At 39.8% G+C, this 22722-nt stretch overlaps 1 protein-coding gene across 2 annotated transcripts in view; it reads left to right on the top strand.

Moving 5' to 3' along the window:
- The window catches only part of LOC120523954 (stromal interaction molecule 1-like), a 124819-nt gene that overhangs the window by 51478 nt on the left and 50619 nt on the right, over positions 1–22722 (top strand). For both annotated transcript variants that reach the window (XM_039745700.1, XM_039745699.1), the window contains exon 4: positions 18104–18281. In XM_039745700.1, the coding sequence (XP_039601634.1) occupies positions 18104–18281 (178 nt within the window). The remainder of the gene's footprint in view (positions 1–18103; positions 18282–22722) is intronic.

Genomic DNA, 22722 nt, shown 5'->3' with positions numbered 1-22722 from the left:
AAACAGGTTTTCTGTACTCTAACTGCGAAAATATTCGATTTATAAATAAAGAATCCTACTTCGCGAAAATTCATTTATCACGGTAGAGTCTGGAACGGATTAACCGTGATAAACGAGGGTTCACTGTACATTGTTACATGTGATAGCTTTGATTTAGATTTCATATTATTGCCAGGTGTTATGGCTGTGAGGCCTATTGTCTTGTTAACATTTAACAGTTATTAGGGTAGAAAGGATGAATAAGGAATAGAATTGCCCCCTTTCTGTCTATCCCCACCGCATTTTGCCTCCCCAAGTGAGGCATACCACACTTGAAGTCCCGGTTCTCTGACATGCCAAAAGACAGAGTCAATATTCCCTCTGCACTGGCAAACAATGTTTTATGTTTTATTGTTCATCAATGACAATTTGTTTAATTGGGCAAAAACGCCACCATGAAATAGATTTGGTGGTGTGTCATTTAAACTACCTTTGGATCCTGTGCGCGATTCTGCCAATTTCTGTAGCCTACATGTCAGTGACTCAGTGTGTAACAGAACATACAGTAATCCCTCCTCGATCGCGGGGGTTGCATTCCAGACCCCGCATAGGTGAAAATCATGAAGTAGAAACCATATGTTTGTATGGTTATTTTTATATATTTTAAGCCCTTATAAACTCTCCCACACTGTTTATAAATATTCCCCGCAGAGTTATACAGCATAATCCCTTTGTATTCTCTTAGATATTAGGTAAGATTCATTGAAATTATGTATAAAAACACACTGTTTATATACAGTAAAACCCAAATATTATTTTAAAGATATTGAGTGTCTCCGATATCACATATGTTACAGCCATTAAGATAGACAGGCCACCAGCAATAAATACGTACAATGCAAGAAAAATAGTATACAGTAGAAAATTAATTATGGTTACTCACCAACAGTGACACGATGACTTGTCCGATAACAATGAGTTTAATTTTACTGCACAACAAAGGAGAGCGTTACAGCTCTTCCAAAGGAGCCACTTCAGGCAATTGTGTAGCACTGCCGTTGTTCTTCTTCTGGCAGTCTTCAATCCAAATCCCTAAAGCAGATTCCATCCAGACTACTGCCTTATTACATCCACTTACAACTCGTTTTGCACCCTGGTTAAAAGGACACAATGCGGCTGTAGATTTTCCCTTCCTTCAACAAATCCAAAACGTTTACCTTTTCGGCAATCATTAACATCTTCTGTTGGCGCTTGGGCACGGCCCCTGAAGCAGTAGCAGAAGCAGATCGCTTTGGAGCCATAATGAAGGGCTTGACTGTGCACAAAGATAAACACAAAAGAGCACAAAAGTTAACTCTTTACACAGCGAAACACGTTGATGCTGAATGAGCAAGACGAGACTTCCTGGTTAACACTGCATTCAGCACACAGGAACTTAACTGCGTGCTCTGATTGGTTAGCTTCTCAGTCATCCGCCAATAGCGTCCCTTGTATGAAATCAACTGGGCAAATCAACTGAGGAAGCATGTACAGGAAGTAAAAGACCCATTGTCCGCAGAACCTGCGAAGCAGCGAAAAATCCGAGTTATATATTTAGTTATGCTTACATATAAAATCCGCGATAGAGTGAAGCCGCGAAAGTCGAAGCGCGATATAGCGAGGGATTACTGTACTCATCTGTCACTCATTTGGGCTATTGCATTTCCAACTGCGGGATAGGGTGAAGCAATAGCATGTGTTTTGAGGGAGTTGGCCAAAGTCCACTCTGAAATGTAGGCCTAAGGGAGTTGGGCTGCAGGCTGCATCGGCTGCACAGACCAGGAAGACCTCGAGCAGTGCCGGGCTAACAGCTGTAACACTGCTTGTGTCAATGCTGTAGCGTATCAATCACATTTCAGTAAGACACGCTCGCACACGCGTGCAACTTGTTTGTATGGTGCACACCATGTACGATCAACAGCTGCATAACTTGCACGTGCATTTAAATATCCGTTTTATTCTGGACATAAAAATGTCAAAGCGCAACTCAACAATTGAAAGAATGCAGGGTAATTCTGTAAAGAAAAAATGTGCATCTAAATTTAAACTGGAATGGCTTAGTGAGCTCGTTGAGACAGAAATGCAGACACCAGCAAAAAAAGCTGATGACAACACTTGGCGAAATCTTTGTTTATCGACAGCGTTATGACAGTGACAGTATCATCTACCAATTGTGCCAAAAAAGCCACATGCCTGGAGAATTTAGCACAGGCAAACGATGGAACAATTGGAAGATGAACTATTTGAAGCGTCACCTACTTTATCTCAGAAAGGTAACATGGATGCAATTCCAAAGCTGCATTGTCAGAAATTAGGAGGTCGATTTTTAAACAAAACTGCAGAAGACTGACAAATGAGAACGGAGCTGTGTCAGCGAAAAACAGCGAAAGCTGATAGGGCAAAAGTTTTGTTTGATGATGTCTTGACGGCCGTTCAGATGAACATGTCGGTGTTAGCAGTGCAAGAGTTGCACGAACATATGGCAATATATGTGACAATTCCAAACAGTTGGCGTAGCAAGAATTATGCTTTAGTATTTGTAAAATGCATATGAGGTTTCATACTCTCATTGCTGACGAAGCACTGACATATCTGTGATAAAAATGTTAATTTTGTATGCTAAATTCCTTCATGATTGTGAGGTCAATTTCGATACAGTAAGATGCCATGTGATAGCAGATCAATTGTCATAGCCATCAAAAAGTTCTATTTGGACAATGCAGTAGACATGGAAAAGATGGTTATGTTTACCTCAGATGGAGCGCCAGTTATGCTCGGTAGGGAGAATGGTGTGCCCTCTCAACTTCGTTGTGAGAATTCACACTTGTTCAAACAACACTGTGTCACTTCCAGGGAAGACCTTGCTATTGATGATGCCTGCAAGCATGTTCAGTTACTGCAGGACATTGAGACGCTACTGTGAACGGTGTATGTGATGTTTAGCAGGTCATCAGTGAAATATACAGAATTCACAGAACTTGCGGCAGTTCTAGGCAATGATTCGGTTTCATTTCAGCCGCTGAATGAAGTGCAATGGCTTTCTAGGTACAGTGGAACCTCGGTTCACGACCATAATTCGTTCCAAAACTCTACTTCGGTTCATGACCAAATCGGTTTACGACCAATTTCCCCCATAGGATTGTATGTAAATACAATTAATCCATTCCAGACCGTATGATCTGTATGTAAATATATTTTCTAAAGATTTTTAAGCACAAATATAGTTAAATATACCATAGAATGCACAGCGTAATCTATGCTAATAAAAGGCAAAGCCCTCACTGACTGACTCACTCACTCACTGACTCATCACTAATTCTCCAAGTTCCCGTGTAGTTAGAAGGCTGAAATTTGGCAGACTCATTCCTTACAGCTTACTTACAAAAGTTGGGCAGGTTTCATTTCGAAATTCTACGCGTAATGGTCATAACTGGAAGCTATTTTTCTCCATATACTGTAATGGAGTTGAGCTGGATGGCCGTGGGGGGCGGAGTTTCTTGTGACATCATCACGCCTCCCACGTAATCACGTGAACTGACTATCAACGCAGTACATAGAAAACCAGGAAGAGCTCCAAAAAGTGCTGAAGAAAACATGCATTATATAATTGAGAAGGCAGCGAAACAATAAGAAGCGAGTGACTGACATTTACAACCATATTCATGAGTGCTGCTACTTCGGAAACAAAGCACGGTGTAAACTTAAAGTTTAAATTAAGTTCATAGACAGGCTGCCGCTGGTGTTTGTCATGCCCACGGATAATGCGGGATACAAGTTTAATGAGAGGACGCAGGATATAAACGAGTTTTGATCACTTTGTAACTAAGTTAAAATTGCAGGTGAAGGGCTGTGCTTATGCAAATTCCGAGAGACTGTGTTTGTGGGGGATTGACAGTTAAGGCGGGTGGGGAGTCACGTCATCAACTCCCCTCCCATTCACCTCATTTCGCTCTGAGCTGAGCTCCACGGCTAACGCCGTCTTTCGAAACAACTTCGTCACACTGCCACCAAATACTCACAGAAAAATCCACAAGTTAATACACACCCTGTCTCTAGAGTTTCTCCACACTCAATGTATTCCTCGCGTCCCCTTTATACCCTCTGATCTCCCATTTCAATTCAGATGCCTCCAATTTCCAGTAAGGTTCTGCTGCGCGATGACAAGTAATAAGTCTCAGGGACAGACCCTACAAAATGATGCCATTGATTTCAGGCAAGATTGCTTTTCTCCTGGACAACTATACTTGCATTCTCAAAAGTGACCTCGCGCAGCTTCGTCATATTACAACCGGAGTGCAGCCAGAAACTTTTAAGTGCAGGGTCTTAATTAACATTAAATTAAGCCGTGCACATCGCAACATCACACAAGAGAGCAGCTCACGTGAACTTACTGAACGCAGTACGAGTGATCACTTCCATGCATCAAACCTGTTCAAAAAATGCATTACACAATTGACAAGGTGATGGCTTTATATGGCTTTCGTTTATAAAGCAGCGGAGAGGCTGTGTGAAGGCAACTACCCAAAAAAACAGCAGAGCGCCACACTCTGAATGTATTCCTGGCATCACCGTTATACCCCCCTGATCTCCCATTTCAATTGAAATGCCTCAAATTTCCAGTAAGGCTCTGCTTCAGATGACAATTAATAAGTCTCAGGGACACACCCTACAAAAGGTTGCCATTGATTTGAGGCAACATTGCTTTCCTCCTGGACAAAACTATACGTTGCATTCTCAAAAGTAACATATATATATATATATATATACACATTCTGATCTACATACTGTCAAATAAACGAACCACACACCCTAGCGCAACATGAGAGGCTTCGCCTTTAGCGCTAACGTCTGAGGTTCGATTCGCGAGAGTGGGTGCAGTGAGTGTGTACTGCCTGATGAGCTCATCAGGCAGTTGGATTTAGTCTTTAAATTTCTATGGTGAAGAAAAATTTATGCAATGATGATTAAATTTAACTTTTTTTCCTGCTAAGCATATTTCTGTCGACCAAATAGAAATTACTTATATTTAAAATTTAAATAGAACTTGATCAAATACGATAGTTCATAATACCCACGCAGCACTAAGTGCACGTAAGATTAGGAGTCATCCGTTTTAATAAGCAGCGTATTGCACTGATACGAAATAGCCTGCCCATTTAATTATTTAGGAATGGATAGATAAATTAAGATTTTGTCCAAATAATGTTTCTATATAGAGATATAGATATATATTGTGGTCCCCAGCCGGGGCTGGAGCCCGGCCGGGACGCCCAGGAGGAGGAGAGGAGGGCGTGTACCTCCTCCAGACTGAGTGGGGCGTCCGTCCTGGTTAGGCAGGGGGCCTCGGGTACAGGGCTTGGAAGCCCAGCTTGGGACCCGTGGCCACCGCCAGGCGGCGCCCCAGTGACTAATTATCCCGGGAGCCCGGCACTTCCGCCACACCAGGAAGTGCCGGGGGGAAGACTTTGTGTGGCACCTGGAGAGCCGCCAGGAAAGCAGCCGACACTTCCGCCACGCTGGGGCGTTGCTAAGGAGAAGAGGCCGACAACACCTGGGGCTCATCCGGGGGCATTATTTAAGGGGCCGCCTCCCTCCAGTCATGGGTGGAAGTCGGGAGGCAGAAGACGGAGCTGGAGAGAGGACAGGAGGCGGCCAGAGGAAAGGCACAGTGACTGTGGGCCCTGGACTTTTGGGGGATTCGGTGGTGAAGGCACTGGGGTTTTGTGAGTGCACGAATTTATAAATTGTATATATTGTAAATAAACAGTGTGTGGTGAAAATATGTCGTCCCACCTGTGCTGGGGCTAGTGTTCACTATATATATATATATATATATATATATATATATATAGATATATATATATATAGATATATATAGATATATAGATATAGATATAGATATAGATATAGATATAGATATAGAGAGAGAGAGAGAGAGAGAAATTGCCCCCTTGTTAAAAAAAATAACCTAACTGTGGTATATCACACCTGAGTTCAATTTCCGTAGCCACCCCCAGGCCTAATTACTGCCACACCTGTTTCAATCAAGAAATCACTTAAATAGGAACTGCCTGACACAGAGAAGTAGACCAAAAGCTAGACATCATGCCAAGATCCAAAGAAATTCAGGAACAAATGAGAACAGAAGTAATTGAGATCTATCAGTCTGGTAAAGGTTATAAAGCCATTTCTAAAGCTTTGGGACTCCAGCGAACCACAGTGAGAGCCATTATCCACAAATGGCAAAAACATGGAACAGTGGTGAAACTTCCCAGGAGTGGCCGGCCGACCAAAATTACCCCAAGAGCCCAGAGACGACTCATCTGAGAGGTCACAAAAGACTCCAGGACAACGTCTAAAGAACTGCAGGCCTCACTTGCCTCAGTTAAGGTCAGTGTTCACGACTCCACCATAAGAAAGAGACTGGGCAAAAACGGCCTGCATGGCAGATTTCCAAGACGCAAACCGCTGTTAAGCAAAAAGAACATTAGGGCTCGTCTCAATTTTGCTAAAAACATCTCAATGATTGCCAAGACTTTTGGGAAAATACCTTGTGGACTGATGAGACAAAAGTTGAACTTTTTGGAAGGCAAATGTTCCGTTACATCTGGCGTAAAATGAACACAGCATTTCAGAAAAAGAACATCATACCAACAGTAAAATATGGTGGTGGTAGAGTGATGGTCTGGGGTTGTTTTGCTGCTTCAGGACCTGGAAGGCTTGCTGTGATAGATGGAACCATGAATTCTACTGTCTACCAAAAAATCCTGAAGGAGAATGTCCGGCCATCTGTTCGTCAACTCAAGCTGAAGCGATCTTGGGTGCTGCAACAGGACAATGACCCAAAACACACCAGCAAATCCACCTCTGAATGGCTGAAGAAAAACAAAATGAAGACTTTGGAGTGGCCTAGTCAAAGTCCTGACCTGAATCCAATTGAGATGCTATGGCATGACCTTAAAAAGGCGGTTCATGCTAGAAAACCCTCAAATAAAGCTGAATTACAACAATTCTGCAAAGATGAGTGGGCCAAAATCCCCCAGAGCGCTGTAAAAGACTCATACGCTTGATTGCAGTTATTGCTGCTAAGGGTGGCCCAAACAGTTATTAGGTTCAGGGGCAATTACTTTTTCACACAGGGCCATGTAGGTTTGGATTTTTTTTTCTCCCTAAATAATAAAAACCATCATTTAAAAACTGCATTTTGTGTTTACTTGTGTTATATTTGACTAATGGTTAAATGTGTTTGATGATCAGAAACATTTTGTGTGACAAACATGCAAAAGAATAAGAAATCAGGAAGGGGGCAAATAGTTTTTCACACCACTGTATATATAGAGAGATATAGATATATAGATAGATGGATATATAGAGATAGATATACATATATAGATAGATGGATATATACATAGAGATAGATATATATATGTAAATGTGTCTGTATGTGTGTGTGGTGTGTGTGTGTATATATATATATATATATATATATATATACACTAGTAGAATACCAAGGCTCGCAGGAGAAGTAGTGTGTTAAAGAAGGTACTAAAAAGAAAAGGAAAAATTTAAAAATAACGTAACATGATTGTTAATGTAATTGTTTTGTCATTGATATGAGTATTGTTCTCATATATATTTATATATATATATATATATATATATATATATATATATATATATATATATATATATATATATATATATATACACATACATACACTAATAAAAGGCAAAGCCCTCACTCACTCATCACTAATTCTCCAACTTCCCATGTAGGTAGAAGGCTGAAATTTGGCAGGCTCATTCCTTACAGCTTGCTTACAAAAGTTGGGCAGGTTTCATTTCGAAATTCTACGCCTAATGGTCATAACTGGAAGGTATTTTTCTCCATTAACTGTAATGCAGTTGAGCTGGAATGACGTGGGGGGGGGAGTTTCGTGTGACATCATCACGCCTTTTATATAGTATAGAGAGATGTGTTTGCTGACGTTATGATCGCCTTTTGGGGACAGTCGTGGTGGGTCTTGTGTAGACTGGTGAGACGTCCCCGCCATTAATCGGCTGTGATGGCACTGTCAGTCCTCCACTCATGTGCGTGTCTTCATAATCCGAGGTGAGGACCTCATAATCGTATACGTGCAAAAGAAAGTGTGAATCGCCTTAATATTATTTTGCCGTGGTGTAGAAAAGGGGTCCCGTGTTTGCACTTGTCTGGGCTATAGCGCAGGGGAGGATGAAAAAATTAAAAGTGCTCACTTTGACTTAAGGCAGAAGCGCAGTCAGCGCCTCAAAGGCCGGCACAGCTATGCATGCGCTAGCGCTGGCTGCTCGACTTTTGCAGGGCAGGAGACCACAGTTTTGCAGACACGCTCATGATATCAAAAGTCTCAGCTCTTGGAGGTCATATATATATATATATATATATATATATATATATATATATATATATATATATATATATATATATATATATATATATATATATATATATATATATATATATATATATATATATATATATATATATATATATATATATATATATATATATACAGTCATGTGAAAACATTAGGACACCCTTTGAAAGCATGTGGTTTTTGTAACATTTTTAATAAATGGTTATTTCATCTCCGTTTCAACAATACAGAGAGATTAAAGTAATCCAACTAAACAAAGAAAACTGAAGAAAAGTCTTTTCAAGATCTTCTGTAAATGTCATTCTACAAAAATGCCTATTCTAACTGAGGAAAAGATAGGACACCCTTGCCCCTAATAGCGAGTGTTACCTCCTTTGGCTGAAATAACTGCAGTGAGACGGTTCTTGTAGCCATCTACCAGTCTTCGACATCGGTCTGAGGAAATTTTACCCCACTCCTCAATGCAGAACTTTTTCAGCTGTGAGATGTTTGAGGGTTTCTTGCACGCATACAGCCCTTTTCAAGTCACCCACAGCATCTCAATGGGATTCAAATCTGGACTTTGACTTGGCCATTCCAGGACTCTCCATTTCTTCTTTTTCAGCCAATCTTTGGTTGATTTACTAGTATGTTTTGGGTCATTGTCATGTTGCATGGTCCAGTTCCGCTTCAGCTTTAATTTTCTAACTGATGGTCTCACATGTTCTTCAAGCACCTTCTGATACACAGTAGAATTCATCGTGGATTCTATGATGGTGAGCTGACCAGGTCCTGCTGCAGCAAAGCAGCCCCAAACCATGACACTTCCACCTCCATGCTTCACAGTTGGTATGAGGTTCTTTTCTTGGAATGCTGTGTTTGGTTTACGCCAAACATGTCCTCTGCTGTTGTGTCCAAATAATTCAATTTTGGACTCATCTGTCCAAAGAACATTATTCCAGAAGTCCTGGTCTTTGTCAACTTTATCTCTGGCAAATGTCAGTCTGGCCTCGATGTTTCTCTTGGAAAGCAAAGGTTTCCTCCTTGCACACCTCCCATGCAAGTTAAACTTGTACAGTCTCTTTCTGATTGTAGAGGCATGTACTTCTACATCAACAGTAGCCAGAGCCTGCTGTAGTTCTCGAGATGACACTTTAGGGTTTTGGAGACCTCTTTTAGCATCTTGCGGTCTGCTCTTGGGGTGAACTTGCTGGGGCGACCAGTCCTGGGCATGTTGGCAGTTGTTTTGAAAGCCCTCCACTTGTAGACTATCTTCCGGACAGTGGAATGGCTGATTTCAAAATCTTTTGAGATCTTTTAAATCCCTTCCCAGACTCATAGGCTGCTACAATCTTTTTCTGAAGTCCTCTGACAGCTCTTTTTTCTCACCATGGTGCTCACTCTCACTTCAACAGTCAGGAGCACACCAAACTAAATGTCTGAGGTTTAAATAGGGCAAGCCTCATTCAACATGCAGAGTAACGATCTACTAATTATGTGCACCTGGTGTGATATACCTGTGTGAGATCTGAGCCAATTTAAGAGGGAATACATGTGAGGGTGTCCTATCTTTTCCTCAGTTAGAATAGGCATTTTTGTAGAATGACATTTACAGAAGATCTTGAAAAGACTTTTCTTCAGTTTTCTTTGTTTAGTTGGATTACTTTAATCTCTCTGTATTGTTGAAACGGAGATGAAATAACCATTTATTAAAAATGTTACAAAAAACCACATGCTTTCAAAGGGTGTCCTAATGTTTTCACATGACTGTATATATATATATATATCTATATATATATATATATATATATATATATATATATCTATATATATATATATCTATATATATATATCTATATATATCAAAATTGCCCGCGCCTCGCAGTGGAGAAGTAGTGTGTTAAAGAAGTAATGAAAAAGAAAAGGAAACATTTTAATAATAACGTAACATGATTGACATTCTCATGAGTGTTGCTGTCATATATATGCCTGCCTAAATAAGTCACCTCGCTTTGCTCTTACTTTATTTACCGTTCATTTAATCATGGCTAATGGCGGAAAAATTATAAAATGGAAGGAGGATGGCTTTACCAAAACAATTATTGATGGCGAATCGATTATTCATAAAGCTTGAATTGGTGATCTGTTTTTCTGTGTTAACCTCATATTTTTTCATACTTCTTCTCAAACTAAGGTGGTGCGAGGGTAAAATGAATCGGGATGCGCTGATCAATGTAATCGTGTACCAGGAAATCATGCATTGACAAAAGCCCCTTTGCTTGTAATGCAAAGTGTGATTAAATGCATTATTTTTAACGTTATGGAGCACATGCATCGAAGCTTCTCAGCTGTGCTTGTGCTAAGAAAAGGAAAGATTTTAAAAATAATGTAACACGATTATCAATGTAACCTTTTGTAAGTAGTGTCTGGAGGATTCAGTGTGGAGAAACTCTAGAGACTGCGTGTGTATTAACTTGTGGATTTTTCTGTGAGTATTTGGTGGCAGTCTGACGAAGTTGCTTTAGAAGACGGCGTTAGCCTCAGAGCTCAGCTCTGAGCGAAATGAGATGAATGTGAGGGGAGATGATGACGTGACTCCCCCACCCGCCTTAACTGTCAATCCCCACAAACACAGTCTCTCGGAATTTGCATAAGCACACCCCTTCACCTACAATTTTAACTTAGTTACAAAGTGATCAAAACTCTCGCTTATATCCCGCGCCCTCTCATTAAACTTGTATCCCGCATTACCTGTGGGCATGTGAAACGCCAGCGTAGCCTGTCTATGAACTTAATTTAAAGTTTAGGTTTACACCTTGCTTTCTTTCCGAGGTAGCAGCACCACTCATGAATATGGTAGTATATGTCACTCGCTCGCTTCTTATTGTTTCGCTGCCTTCTCAATTATATAATGCATGTTTTCTTAAGCGCTTTTTGGAGCTCTTCCTGGTTTTCTACGCACTGCGCTGACAGTCAGTTCACGTGATTACATGGGAGGCGTGATGATGGCACATGAAACTCCGCCCCCCACGTCATTCCAGCTCAACTGCATTACAGTTAATGGAGAAAAATACCTTCCAGTTATGACCATTAGGCGTAGAATTTCGAAATGAAACCTGCCCAACTTTTGTAAGCAAGCTGTAAGGAATGAGCCTGCCAAATTTCAGCCTTCTACCTACACGGGAAGTTGGAGAATTAGTGATGAGTGAGTGAGTGAATGAGGGCTTTGCCTTTTATTAGTGTATGTGTGTGTGTGTATGTATATATATATAAAATATATATATATATTTATATATATATTTATATATATTATATATATATATATATATATATATATATATGCCAGCAACACTCATGACAATGACAAACAATTACATTGTCAATCATGTTATGTTATTATTAAAATGTTTCCTTTTCTTTTTCATTTCTCATTCATCTTTAACACACTACTTCTCCGCTGCGAAGCGTGGGTATTTGGCTAGTATACTAATAAAAGGCAAAGCCCTCAATCACTCGTCACTAATTCTCCAACTTCCCGTCTAGGTAGAAGGCTTAAATTTGGCAGGCTCATTCCTTACAGCTTACTTACAAAAGTTAAGCAGGTTTCATTTCGAAATTCTACACGCAACGGTCATAACGGTCGACAACGTCCGCCATGTTGAACTTACTTTTTTATGGCCCCATCTTCACGAAATTTGGTAGGCGGCTTCCCTGCGCTAACTGAAACTGATGTACGTACTTATTTCGGTGGTATGATGCCACTGTCGGCTGCCATATTAAACTTTCCAACGTCACTAATTCTCCAACTTCCCGTGTAGGTAGAAGGCTGAAATTTGGAAGGCTCATTCCTTACAGCTTACTTACAAAAGTTAAGCAAGTTTCATTTCGAAATTGTACGCATAACGGTCGATAATGTCCACCATGTTGAACTTTCTTATTTATGGCCCCATCTTCACGAAATTTGGTAGGCGGCTAACCGAAACCAATGTACGTACTTATTTCGGTGGTATGACGCCGCTGTCGGCCACCATATTGAACTTTCCAGTGGTCTTTGTTACTTATGGGCGCATCTCCAAGAAATTTGGTACACGGGTTTCCAACACTAAGTGAATCCTACTTACGTACATATATACGTCCATAGCCTGCAGCTTGGTCACCGTGTGAGGCGGCATTGGGTCCCCCATCCCAACGCCTCCCACGTAGTTGGCTGCCTGCCTATATAAGGCCGTCCGTCGCTCTGGTCTCTGCATTCCCTTCCTTGCTTCACCACGGGATTTACGTCTCCCTGTTGATAACTGCAGCCTTTTTATTTAATCCACCGCTTCTCCGCTGTTTTATTGTTCGTTTATTACCATTATAGTTATTGTGTAGGTATTTTAGACTTACTTTACATTGTTCAGGTACCCATTTCCTTTATTGTTCCAGCCGTACCCCATTAACATGTCTATCGAAGTGATCACCATCGATCAAAGAACTGGCACTTACCGAGTGGTTTCCATGCCCGGAGATGGCACCTGCCTTTTCCATTCTCTTTGTTACATATTGCACGGCCATATCAGGCTCACTCTTGATATCCAGAGGAACATTGTGCCTTATGTATTGAATGACTGGGACAGGTTCAAGTTGTGGACTGATGACGGTACAGGAGATAATTATACTACACAGGAGCACTAGAAGAGTGAAATGCTTAAGCCCTTCACCTATGGTTCTGCATGTGAGTTGATGGCTGCCGCTGAATTGTTCGGTTGTCGCTTTCAAGTGTACTGGAATGGCCAAATATTTTCGACAACCGCCAATCCCTCTTAAACGTCTTAGATTCACAGGTGATGATTTCAGTAGTGGATACTTTGATGTTTATGAATGTTTAAACTCTCAAAAGCTGGATGTGAAGTTATTGATGAAACCGGTTGTATGCTTACAACGCTTGACAGATGCCGAATGTCACTTCAACACAAGTCCTGCAAATACTGTCGTAATTGAAACAAACCATGAAACTCAAACCGATTATGACAGCAGCATTCCAAGCTGTGAGATCTGAGACAAGATTACTGTTCACATGGCCAACTGTACGTTGCATGCTCAAGAGTAAGCTCAGCGCACAGCTTGGTCATATTATAACCGGAGGCCCGAAATTATAATGTGGTATACAAAGAGATCCTTAACAGATAATTATTGGTATATTTTTTCTCAGTTTAAAAAGGTTTACTTTTCTTCTTAATAAAAATTTTAAAGCAGTACTTCGCCGCTGCGAAGCGCGGGTATTTTGCTAGTAGTAAACTAAATGTAAAAACATTGAATAACACTGAGAAAACCTTGAACAACAGAGAAAACTGACACTGCAAGAGTTCCCGCTATAGCGCTACGAACCTCTCGTTAAAAACACTTTTTTTAATGAGTTTTAAGCACAGGGAAAATGAACATTTCAAAAATCCGTAATTTAATATACCACCAATAAAAGTAACATTGCAACAATGCACGCTACGAACCAATCGCTGTAAACAGAAGTGAAGTGGAGGTTAAAATCCAATAGAAAAAAGTCTTCATTAAATACGAGGTTAAAACAATGCTCGGATCTGTCTCTTTAAAAACAAGCCTGGTGCATTCTTTAACTGTCTTCTCGGCCTTATGCATCCAGCCATCTCTCTCGCATGCATGCCTGTGTGTGTCTGTCTCTCACTTGCTCACGCATGTGTCTCTCTCTCTCTCTCTCTCTCTCCCCTGCACGGATGTCTGTGTGTGTCTCTCTCGCACACGTATGCGTTTGTGTCTCTCTTTCTCGCTCACTCGCTGCACAGGGAATACAGAGGGAGAGACTGAGCACATACGGAAGTCATCGGCGCGCACAAACCGAATGGGAAACTGGCTTGTTCATATTCTGAGTGTGTGGTCGTGAACAATTGCAAAAGTTTGCCGAACTTTTTGGTCATAAACCGATTTGTACGTGTTCCAAAATGTTTGTCAACCGAGGTTCCACTGTATTTGAACTAAAAGCTTTTATGACAAATATTCTCGTTTTGATCAAATACTGAAAGAAGCCAGTTGAAGAATGTAATGATCCAATCCGCAAATACTGCCAAAAAACAGCATCACATTGCGGGTTTTTGGGGGTTTGGGTTTGTGGCAGCATGAACGTGTGAGAAAATAAAACTGAAAAAAAAAATGCTAACTTTTACAAGTCTTATAAATTTATACTGGCTGTCAGACGCAAATCAAATATATGTTTTTATTGTATAATAACAATAAAAGCAGCTCACTACTCAAAACGGTAAATCTGGGAGGCAGCCAATATCGAACCGGTGACCATTTGCTTACGAGTCTGCAGCTCTTACCGCTGTACCATGCAAGCTATCTTATCAATAGCCTACCCTAACCTGCTTTCTTTTTCTTTGGTTATGTTTTTGAATAAAAGTGCACTTGTTTTGTTATACTTGTACCTTTTGTGAAAGTGTTTATTTTACATTTGGACTTAAGGCTTCAAACATTATACACTTTGTCTACATTTTGTCTATTATTAATATCTTAATCTTTTTTCCTCAGAATTCTTCACACAACACCCCATAATGACAACGTGAAAAAGATTTACTTGAGGTTTTTGCAAATTTATTAAAAATAAAAAAAACTGAGAAATCACATGTACATAAGTATTCACAGCCTTTGCTCAATACTTTGTCGATGCACCAATTACAGCTGTAAGTCTTTTTGAATATGTTGCCACAAGCTTGGCACAACTTTCCTTGGCCAGTTTCGCCCATTCCTCTTTGCAGCACCTGTCAAGCTCCATCAGGTTGGATGGGAAGCGTCGGTGCACAGCCATTTTAAGATCTCTCCAGATATGTTCAAACGGATTCAAGTCTGGGCTTTGGCTGGGCCACTCAAGGACATTCACAGAGTTGTCCTGAAGCCACTCCTTTGATATCTTGGCTGTGTGCTTAGGGTCGTTGTCCTGCTGAAAGATGAACCGTCAACCCAGTCTGAGGTCAAGAGCGCTCTGGAGCAGGTTTTCATCCAGGATGTCTCTGTACATTGCTGCAGTCATCTTTCCCTTCATCCTGACTAGTCTCCCAGCTCCTGCCATTGAAAAACATCACCACAGCATGATGCTGCCACCACCATGCTTCACTGTAGGGATGGTATTGGCCTGGTGATGAGCGGTGCCTGGTTTCCTCCAAATGTGACGCCTAGCATTCACACCAAAGAGTTAAATCTTTGTCTCATCAGACCAGAGAATTTTGTTTCTCATGGTCTGAGAGTTCTTCACGTGCCTTTTGGCAAACTCCAGGCGGGTTGCCATGTGCCTTTTACTAAGGAGTGGCTTCCGTCTGGCCACTCTACCATACAGGCCTGATTGGTGGATTGCTGCAGAGATGGTTGTCCTTCTGGAAGGCTCTCCTCTCTCCACAGAGGACCTCTGGAGCTCTGACCATCGGGTTCTTGGTCACCTCCCTGACTAACGCCCTTCTCCCCCTGAACACTCAGTTTAGATGGCCGGCCAGCTCTAGGATGAGTCCTGGTGGTTTCAAATTTCTTCCACTTACAGATGATGAAGGCCACTGTGCTCATTGGGACCTTCAAAGCAGCAGAAGTTTTTCTGCGACCTTCCCCAGATTTGTGCCTCGAGAAAATCCTGTCTTGGAGGTCTACAGACAATTCCTTTGACTTCATGCTTGGTTTGTGCTCTGACGTGAACTGTTAACTCTGGGACCTTATATAGACAGGTGTGTGCCTTTCCAAATCCTGTCCAATCAACTGAATTTAAAACCGGTGGACTCCAATTTAGCTGCAGAAACATCTCAAGGATGACCAGGGGAAACGGGATGCACCTGAGCTCAATTTTGAGCTTCATAGCAAACGTTGTGAATACTTATGTACATGTGTTTTCTCAATTTTTTTATTTTTATTAAATTTGCAAAAACCTGAAGTAAACATTTTTCACATTGCCATTATGGGGTGTTGTGTGTAGAATTCTGAGGAAAAAAATGAATTTAATCCATTTTGGAATAAGGCTGTAACATAACAGAATGTGGAAAAAGTGATGTGCTGTGAATACTTTCTGGATGCACTGTATGTTTTCTTAGTGATCCTACTTTATTGTTGCATGTTTTTTAAAGTGTTTTCATGTTTGTTGTATATGAGTTATTAAGTTCCTGGCATGAAACAGATAGACATGCAGCATTTAAAGTTTTGGTTCATATATTTAGTCAGAAAAGAATAATTTTAAAGCCCTTACATTAATTTGTATATACTGACCAAGAGCAGGGGCCTATACTTCGTGGTATTCCATTGTGAATGCACCTGCTGTGCTGTTTTCTTTTGGTGTGGACTCTCGCACATTAACTCCAAGACGAGCATTTGCCCATTGAAATGCTGATTCTCATGTCAATACGACACACAAGTTGTTCCAGCTAAAAAGGCACAACATCAGTCTTTAGGCAGCACATAAACTTTATTGCTAGCTGCAAATGTAAGTGTTACAATGGCATATAAAAATGTTATCATTTTTTGTTTGTATGTTTATTAGTTTTCGTTAGTGGGAAACCTTATGAAACTTGGGTGAGGATGCTTATGTGTAGAATATGAACAAAAGGAATTCTAGAGAAGCTCTTTCACTATTCTACCATTGTTTAGGCTAACTGGAAGAAACTTCACCCATTGACAATGACCCCTGTAAGATAAAAATGAGGATGCTTGAAAAAGGCTAATTAACATAAAGTAAAAAAAAAATGTGTCAGCTTTAGTGAGTATATACTTTGCCAGGCTAATAAGACTTAATAGTAGGTCTTGATTGAAATACCATGACTTAAAAGGCTTCACAGATGTTGATAGGTAGATTTTAAAGGAACTTGGAACAAATCACCTTTGAAACAATGTAATAACATTGTAGTACTGCTACTGCATGTGCTGAGTTGCAGACATCTGTGAGACAACAAAACTACAGTTCCCCAACCTAAAATGTCTTCACACCCCCCCCCCATCTAGGGGAGACAATATCGTACATTGTTAATGTTTTGAAGAGACGATATGAACTTTTAAGAGAATGTATAGCCCTACTTTGGAGTTATAGAAAGCAGGTTTATGTAAATGTAACAGTTTAAAATTTAAATCTGTATCAAGGATAATGCCTAAATTTATTAGTGTATTTGGGCAAGCTAAAATAAAAGCCTTTTCAATCAAACCATTATGTATTTAATGCACTATGCTTAGTAATGATATTGAGTCTGTTGTCTACAATGAAGAACATGAAAAGCACAGTCCACAACAAAGTAAAACAAAAGATGTCAATGATGGGCCTATTTCTGAATGTCATCTGTCTGAATGAAACTTTTTTTAGCTTACAGACCCCCTTCTAAATCAGCTAACAGTTGGCTTAAAACCAACTATGTGTATATTTTTGTGTATACTGTATGATATTTCCCAGTTCTTAATGTAGCAGAATATTTTTTGTTTCACATTTTCGCGTTTGTAATTATTTAGCTTACGGATCTTGCAAGTGAAAGTGTCCTTAATAATCTGCAAAATTGTGGTATTTTGAAACTATTATACCTTTTAGAAAATGGAGGATAGTGCAAATTACATATGTTGTCATTTTAAACAGACATGTTTATGTACAGTATATGTGATTAACACTGGTATTATACAGTATGTTACTGAATCTTTGATGATTGCCATTTCAACCCGATTATTATGTACAGATTACAAATTGCACAAGAGGAGCATCGTACAGTTGAGGTGGAGAAGGTAACTTTGGAGCAGAAACTAAGAGATGAAATTAATTCAGCCAAACAGGAAGCCCAAAGATTAAAAGAGCTGAGAGAGGGTACTGAGAATGAACTCAGTCGACAAAAGTATGCAGAAGAGGAGCTTGAACAGGTGAGTTTGTTCTGTCTGGATAGGACTGTGTTAGATTATAAGACACAAATCTTAAAAAAGCAACAGAGTCAAAATATTTATTTTCATATAAATTTCTATTTTTTTACAAATTGTTCTTTTGTCATAAATGAGACACATTATAACGTTAGTAAGACTATAATGATGATTTTTGAAGGATGATTTTTGCATTTGTTCTAGTAGTCAACCTAATTTGTACTGTTTGTAGAATGTTTGTTTAATATTAGCTTTGAACATCTTTCTATTTGTTAGTGTCTGGCTGCCCAGATGTTTGTAACAAAAGGATCACACTACATTAAGTAGTGGAATTCAGTTCACCAAAGTACTTAATAGCAGTGTTTTGTTGATGACTGACTGGTTACATATTCATTCAGTGTTTTGTTTCAGTTATTTTCTTAAGTAGAACCACATTATTACTGTTAATGAAAACTTTAATCTTTTTCTATTATTTTATTCATTCTGCTCAAGTTGGAAATTTAAACCAGTTAATATTTTAAATTTCCACATTTACTATGTCTTAAATGGATTGGCATTGATAAGAACAGCTCAATCAAGTTTTTTTTATTCACTATATTCCTGATAAATATTTTGGATGTTCCAAATTTTATTAAAATTGATATATTGTGAATGCATGCACAGGTAAATGTAGCTTCTAGTTAGCATTTGGTGGCATTGTTGTCTGTACCTTATAAATTATCTGCAAGCAATGAGATATAATACAAAAGTATGCTGATCCATTTATTTATTTTTGAATGTTCTGATGCCAACTCTTTTTGGGACATCTAGAAGCTCGTAACCAATGATGGACTGGCTCAAGTGAGAAAACAACATGTTCCCAAAAAGTGCAATTTTTTTTAAAACAGGTGTCATTGTGGAAATTAGGCAGGTCAATAAATTAATCATTTCTAAACATAGAGTCATCAGAAGTATAATAAATAATTAAAACAGTTAAAAACATTTGGAAAAACAGGTATCCAAAGTACTTTACTCAGAGCAGCAATCTTCCCAGCAACACACCACAGTCCAATAATGGAGCCCTGTCACCTAAATCACCTCTTGCCAGACAATAATACTTGTGGCTCTATATTCGTACGAGTCACTGCATAAGTTGCCTACAAATCCTTGAGACAACAGTTCCCCTTCTAATGGTCTCACATCTTCTCTGTTCACCACCAGTAGACTTGAATACACCACTGATCTCTGACTCCTGGGCCTGCCTCTCTGTCTTTTCTGCCGTCTCCATTTGATACTTGCAAGGAGCTCTCCATAGCCCGCTTTCTCCCCTGCTGCTAGCTGCAGCAGAGCATTTTTAACCCTACTTTCTTGGAAGGCATGCCATTTCAATTTGTTCAGTCAATTTTTTTTTCCACTGTTGTTTCTCCTTCTATCCCATTTCTCCTTCCACTCCCAATCTCCCTTCAGGTTCACATCATTTTCCTTTATAGTGATTTTTCTTCCTGTCTTTATTTTTCCCTTTCCCCAGCACTTAGCCCTCATTCTTTATATATGTGACTTTAACCTTCCTCCACCACTGCAGTTGAAGCCTGTCAATTATCATGCCTCAACTTGGCAATTGATTATTTAAAGGGATGGCGCATGTGTCCTAATGTGTTAGTCCCTAGCCATACCGGCCCCAGTTAATATGCCAGGTAATACTTAAAACAATTTAAAACTGTTAAAATCCCTTGTCACGCTACTTGCCTGTCCATGGATGTATATGCACCTACTGTATCAGATTTTTGAAAGATCTGTTAAGCTGATTAATACACCATGGTTTAAAGTGCTGTTTTTCCTTCTGTCAGCTTCTCTAAAGTCCACTGTACAGAACTGTAGAATCAATAGGTTACATTCACACTCTCTGCTGGATTCTGCATCAGCCAGCTGCTGCACTTTGGCGCTGGTATCAAAGCGGACTAGCTATGACGGTTTTCACTCAGTCGCTTCTAGACGTGCCCAGACTTACAGTAAATGACGCAAGTTGCATTATTGAAACATTGTACCAAGCATCTGGAGCTATAAAAAAGGCTTCAAGTTATATGTTTCAAGCTGCATCCAGAATTACGAAGGTAAGATCTGGACATATTTAAAACTTGTCTACTATGAACTTACATGGGACCAATATGCGATTACTTTAAGCTACTTTATTCTTATTATACTTTATACTTTTTATTACTTTATTCAGGGACACGTGAGCATGTATGTAAGCTTAATACTTGAACGGCGAGGGATAAGTTATATCTGCCAGGGGTAAATCACCAAAAGAATGAACTGGCATTACATCATCAGTAGCAGGAGTGCCTATAAAAATGGTAACTCCTAACAGTCACACAAGCTTTTTCCAGTTAGTGCAGCACAAAGCAAGCAGTTCTTTTAAGGGTAGTGAGCCACCTCAAAGAGCCATGTAAAGAGCCAAGAAGTCACCCATTGTGGTGCTCAGCACTGATGCTACAGTGCATTAGTAACAGAAATCTGCTGGACATCTTACCTTGTAAAAAAGCAAGCGTCTCAGTCTTCTATTCATCAAGTGCTAGGTTGACAACTAGATCCAGAGATGAAGCGTAGTCATGGTCCTCAGTGATTTTTATCATTCTCCTTCTCTCCTAGTGTATTATCCTCCGTTGATCACTTTCCCCTATCTCAAATATGCAGTCTTGAAAGTGGAATGGATAAATTGTTCAATTCAAACAAGAACAACAAGAATAGTATACTGTACAGTAACATATACACATGATTGAGAATGGTGCCACGTTGATTCTCATAACTGTGAAGAAGATGCCATATAACTCAAAAGTTTATTAGATTAAATCCCTTGTAAATGCAAAAACTCGTAACTCAAAGCATGGCATCTCAGAGGAGAATATAGTAATCCCTCCTCGATCGCGGGGTTTACGTTCCAGAACCCCTGCGAAAGGTGAAAAATACACGTTCATATGGTTATTTTTATATATTTTAAGCCCTTATAAATTCTCCCACACTATTATAAACATTTCCCGCACAGTTATACAGCATAAACCCTTTGTATTCTCTTAAATATTAGGTAAGATTCGTTGAAATTATGTATGTAAACACACTGTTTATATACAGTAAAACCTAAATATTATTTTAAAGATATCGAGCATCTCCGATATTACATATGTTACAGCCATTACGACAGACATGCCTCCAACAATAAATACGTACAATGCAAGAAAAATTGTATACCGTAGAATGTGTGTACAATGACATTAAACGTATGTGCATGTAATAAGTACTGTATGTAGAAAAGAATTATGGTTACTCACCAACAATGACGCAACGACTTGTCCGATAACAAGGAGTTTAATTTTACTGCACAACAAAGGAGAGCGTGAAAGCTCTTCTAAAGCAGCCTCTTCAGGCGATTGTGTAGCGCTGCCGTTGTTCTTCTTCCAGCAGTCTTCAGTCCAAATCCCTAAAGCAGATTCCATCCGGACTACCGCCTTATTACATCCACTTACAACTCATTTTGCGCCCTGGTTATAGAACACTGCGGCCATAGATCTTATATTCTTTTCCTCCTTTTTAAATAAAAAGAATCGTGGACTCATTGATGTCGCAATGGCATCCTGCAGCAGTGTAGCTGTTCCCTTCCTTCAATATATCCAAAACTTTTACCTTTTCAGCAGTCGTTAGCATCTTCCGTTGGCGCTTGGGCACGGCCCCTGAAGCAGGAGCAGATCGTTTTGGAGCCATAACGAAGGGCTTGACTATGCAAAAAGATAAACACATAAGAGCGCAAAAGTTAACTCTTTACACAGCGAAACACGTTGATGCTGAATGAGCGAAATGAGACTTCATGGTTAACGCAGCGTAATCAAATTCGGCGCTCCGTCACTGAGCCAGTCAGCACACAGGAACTTAACTGTGTGCTCTGATTGGGTAGCTTCTCAGCCATCCGCCAATAGCGTCCCTTGTATGAAATCAACTGGGCAAATCAACTGAGGAAGCATGTACCAGCAGTAAAAAGACCCATTGTCCGCAGAAACCCGCAAAGCAGCGAAAAATCAGCGTTATATGTTTAGATATGCTTACATATAAAATCTGCCATAGAGTGAGACTGCGAAAGTCGAAGCGCGATATAGCAAGGGACTACTGTACCTGTTCTTTTTATTATCAGATTACATATGTAGGATACTAATGGATAAAAAATGTTAAACCAAGTATCTATCTATCTATCTATCTATCTATCTAAACCTTTATGGTAATAATGAGAATATATCATGGTCCACCCCAGGCCTAATGGTTTTGAGTTGTGGTAAGAGAGGTCTGCGGCTCGCTAGATTATTTTAAATAAAAAAAATAATTGACACACACTGAGGAGAGAAGCAGGTACAAGCAATTGACTTAAATGATAGCTCCAGGTTGGTGTGTGTCGTGTGTCAGCTGAACTTTACGTTACCTTGCC

This window comes from Polypterus senegalus, chromosome 2 (assembly GCF_016835505.1).
Source record: "Polypterus senegalus isolate Bchr_013 chromosome 2, ASM1683550v1, whole genome shotgun sequence".
NCBI classification, from domain to species: domain Eukaryota; kingdom Metazoa; phylum Chordata; class Cladistia; order Polypteriformes; family Polypteridae; genus Polypterus; species Polypterus senegalus.
The sequence above is the reverse complement of the archived record's forward strand: the minus strand, read 5'-3'. Positions and strand labels throughout refer to the sequence as shown.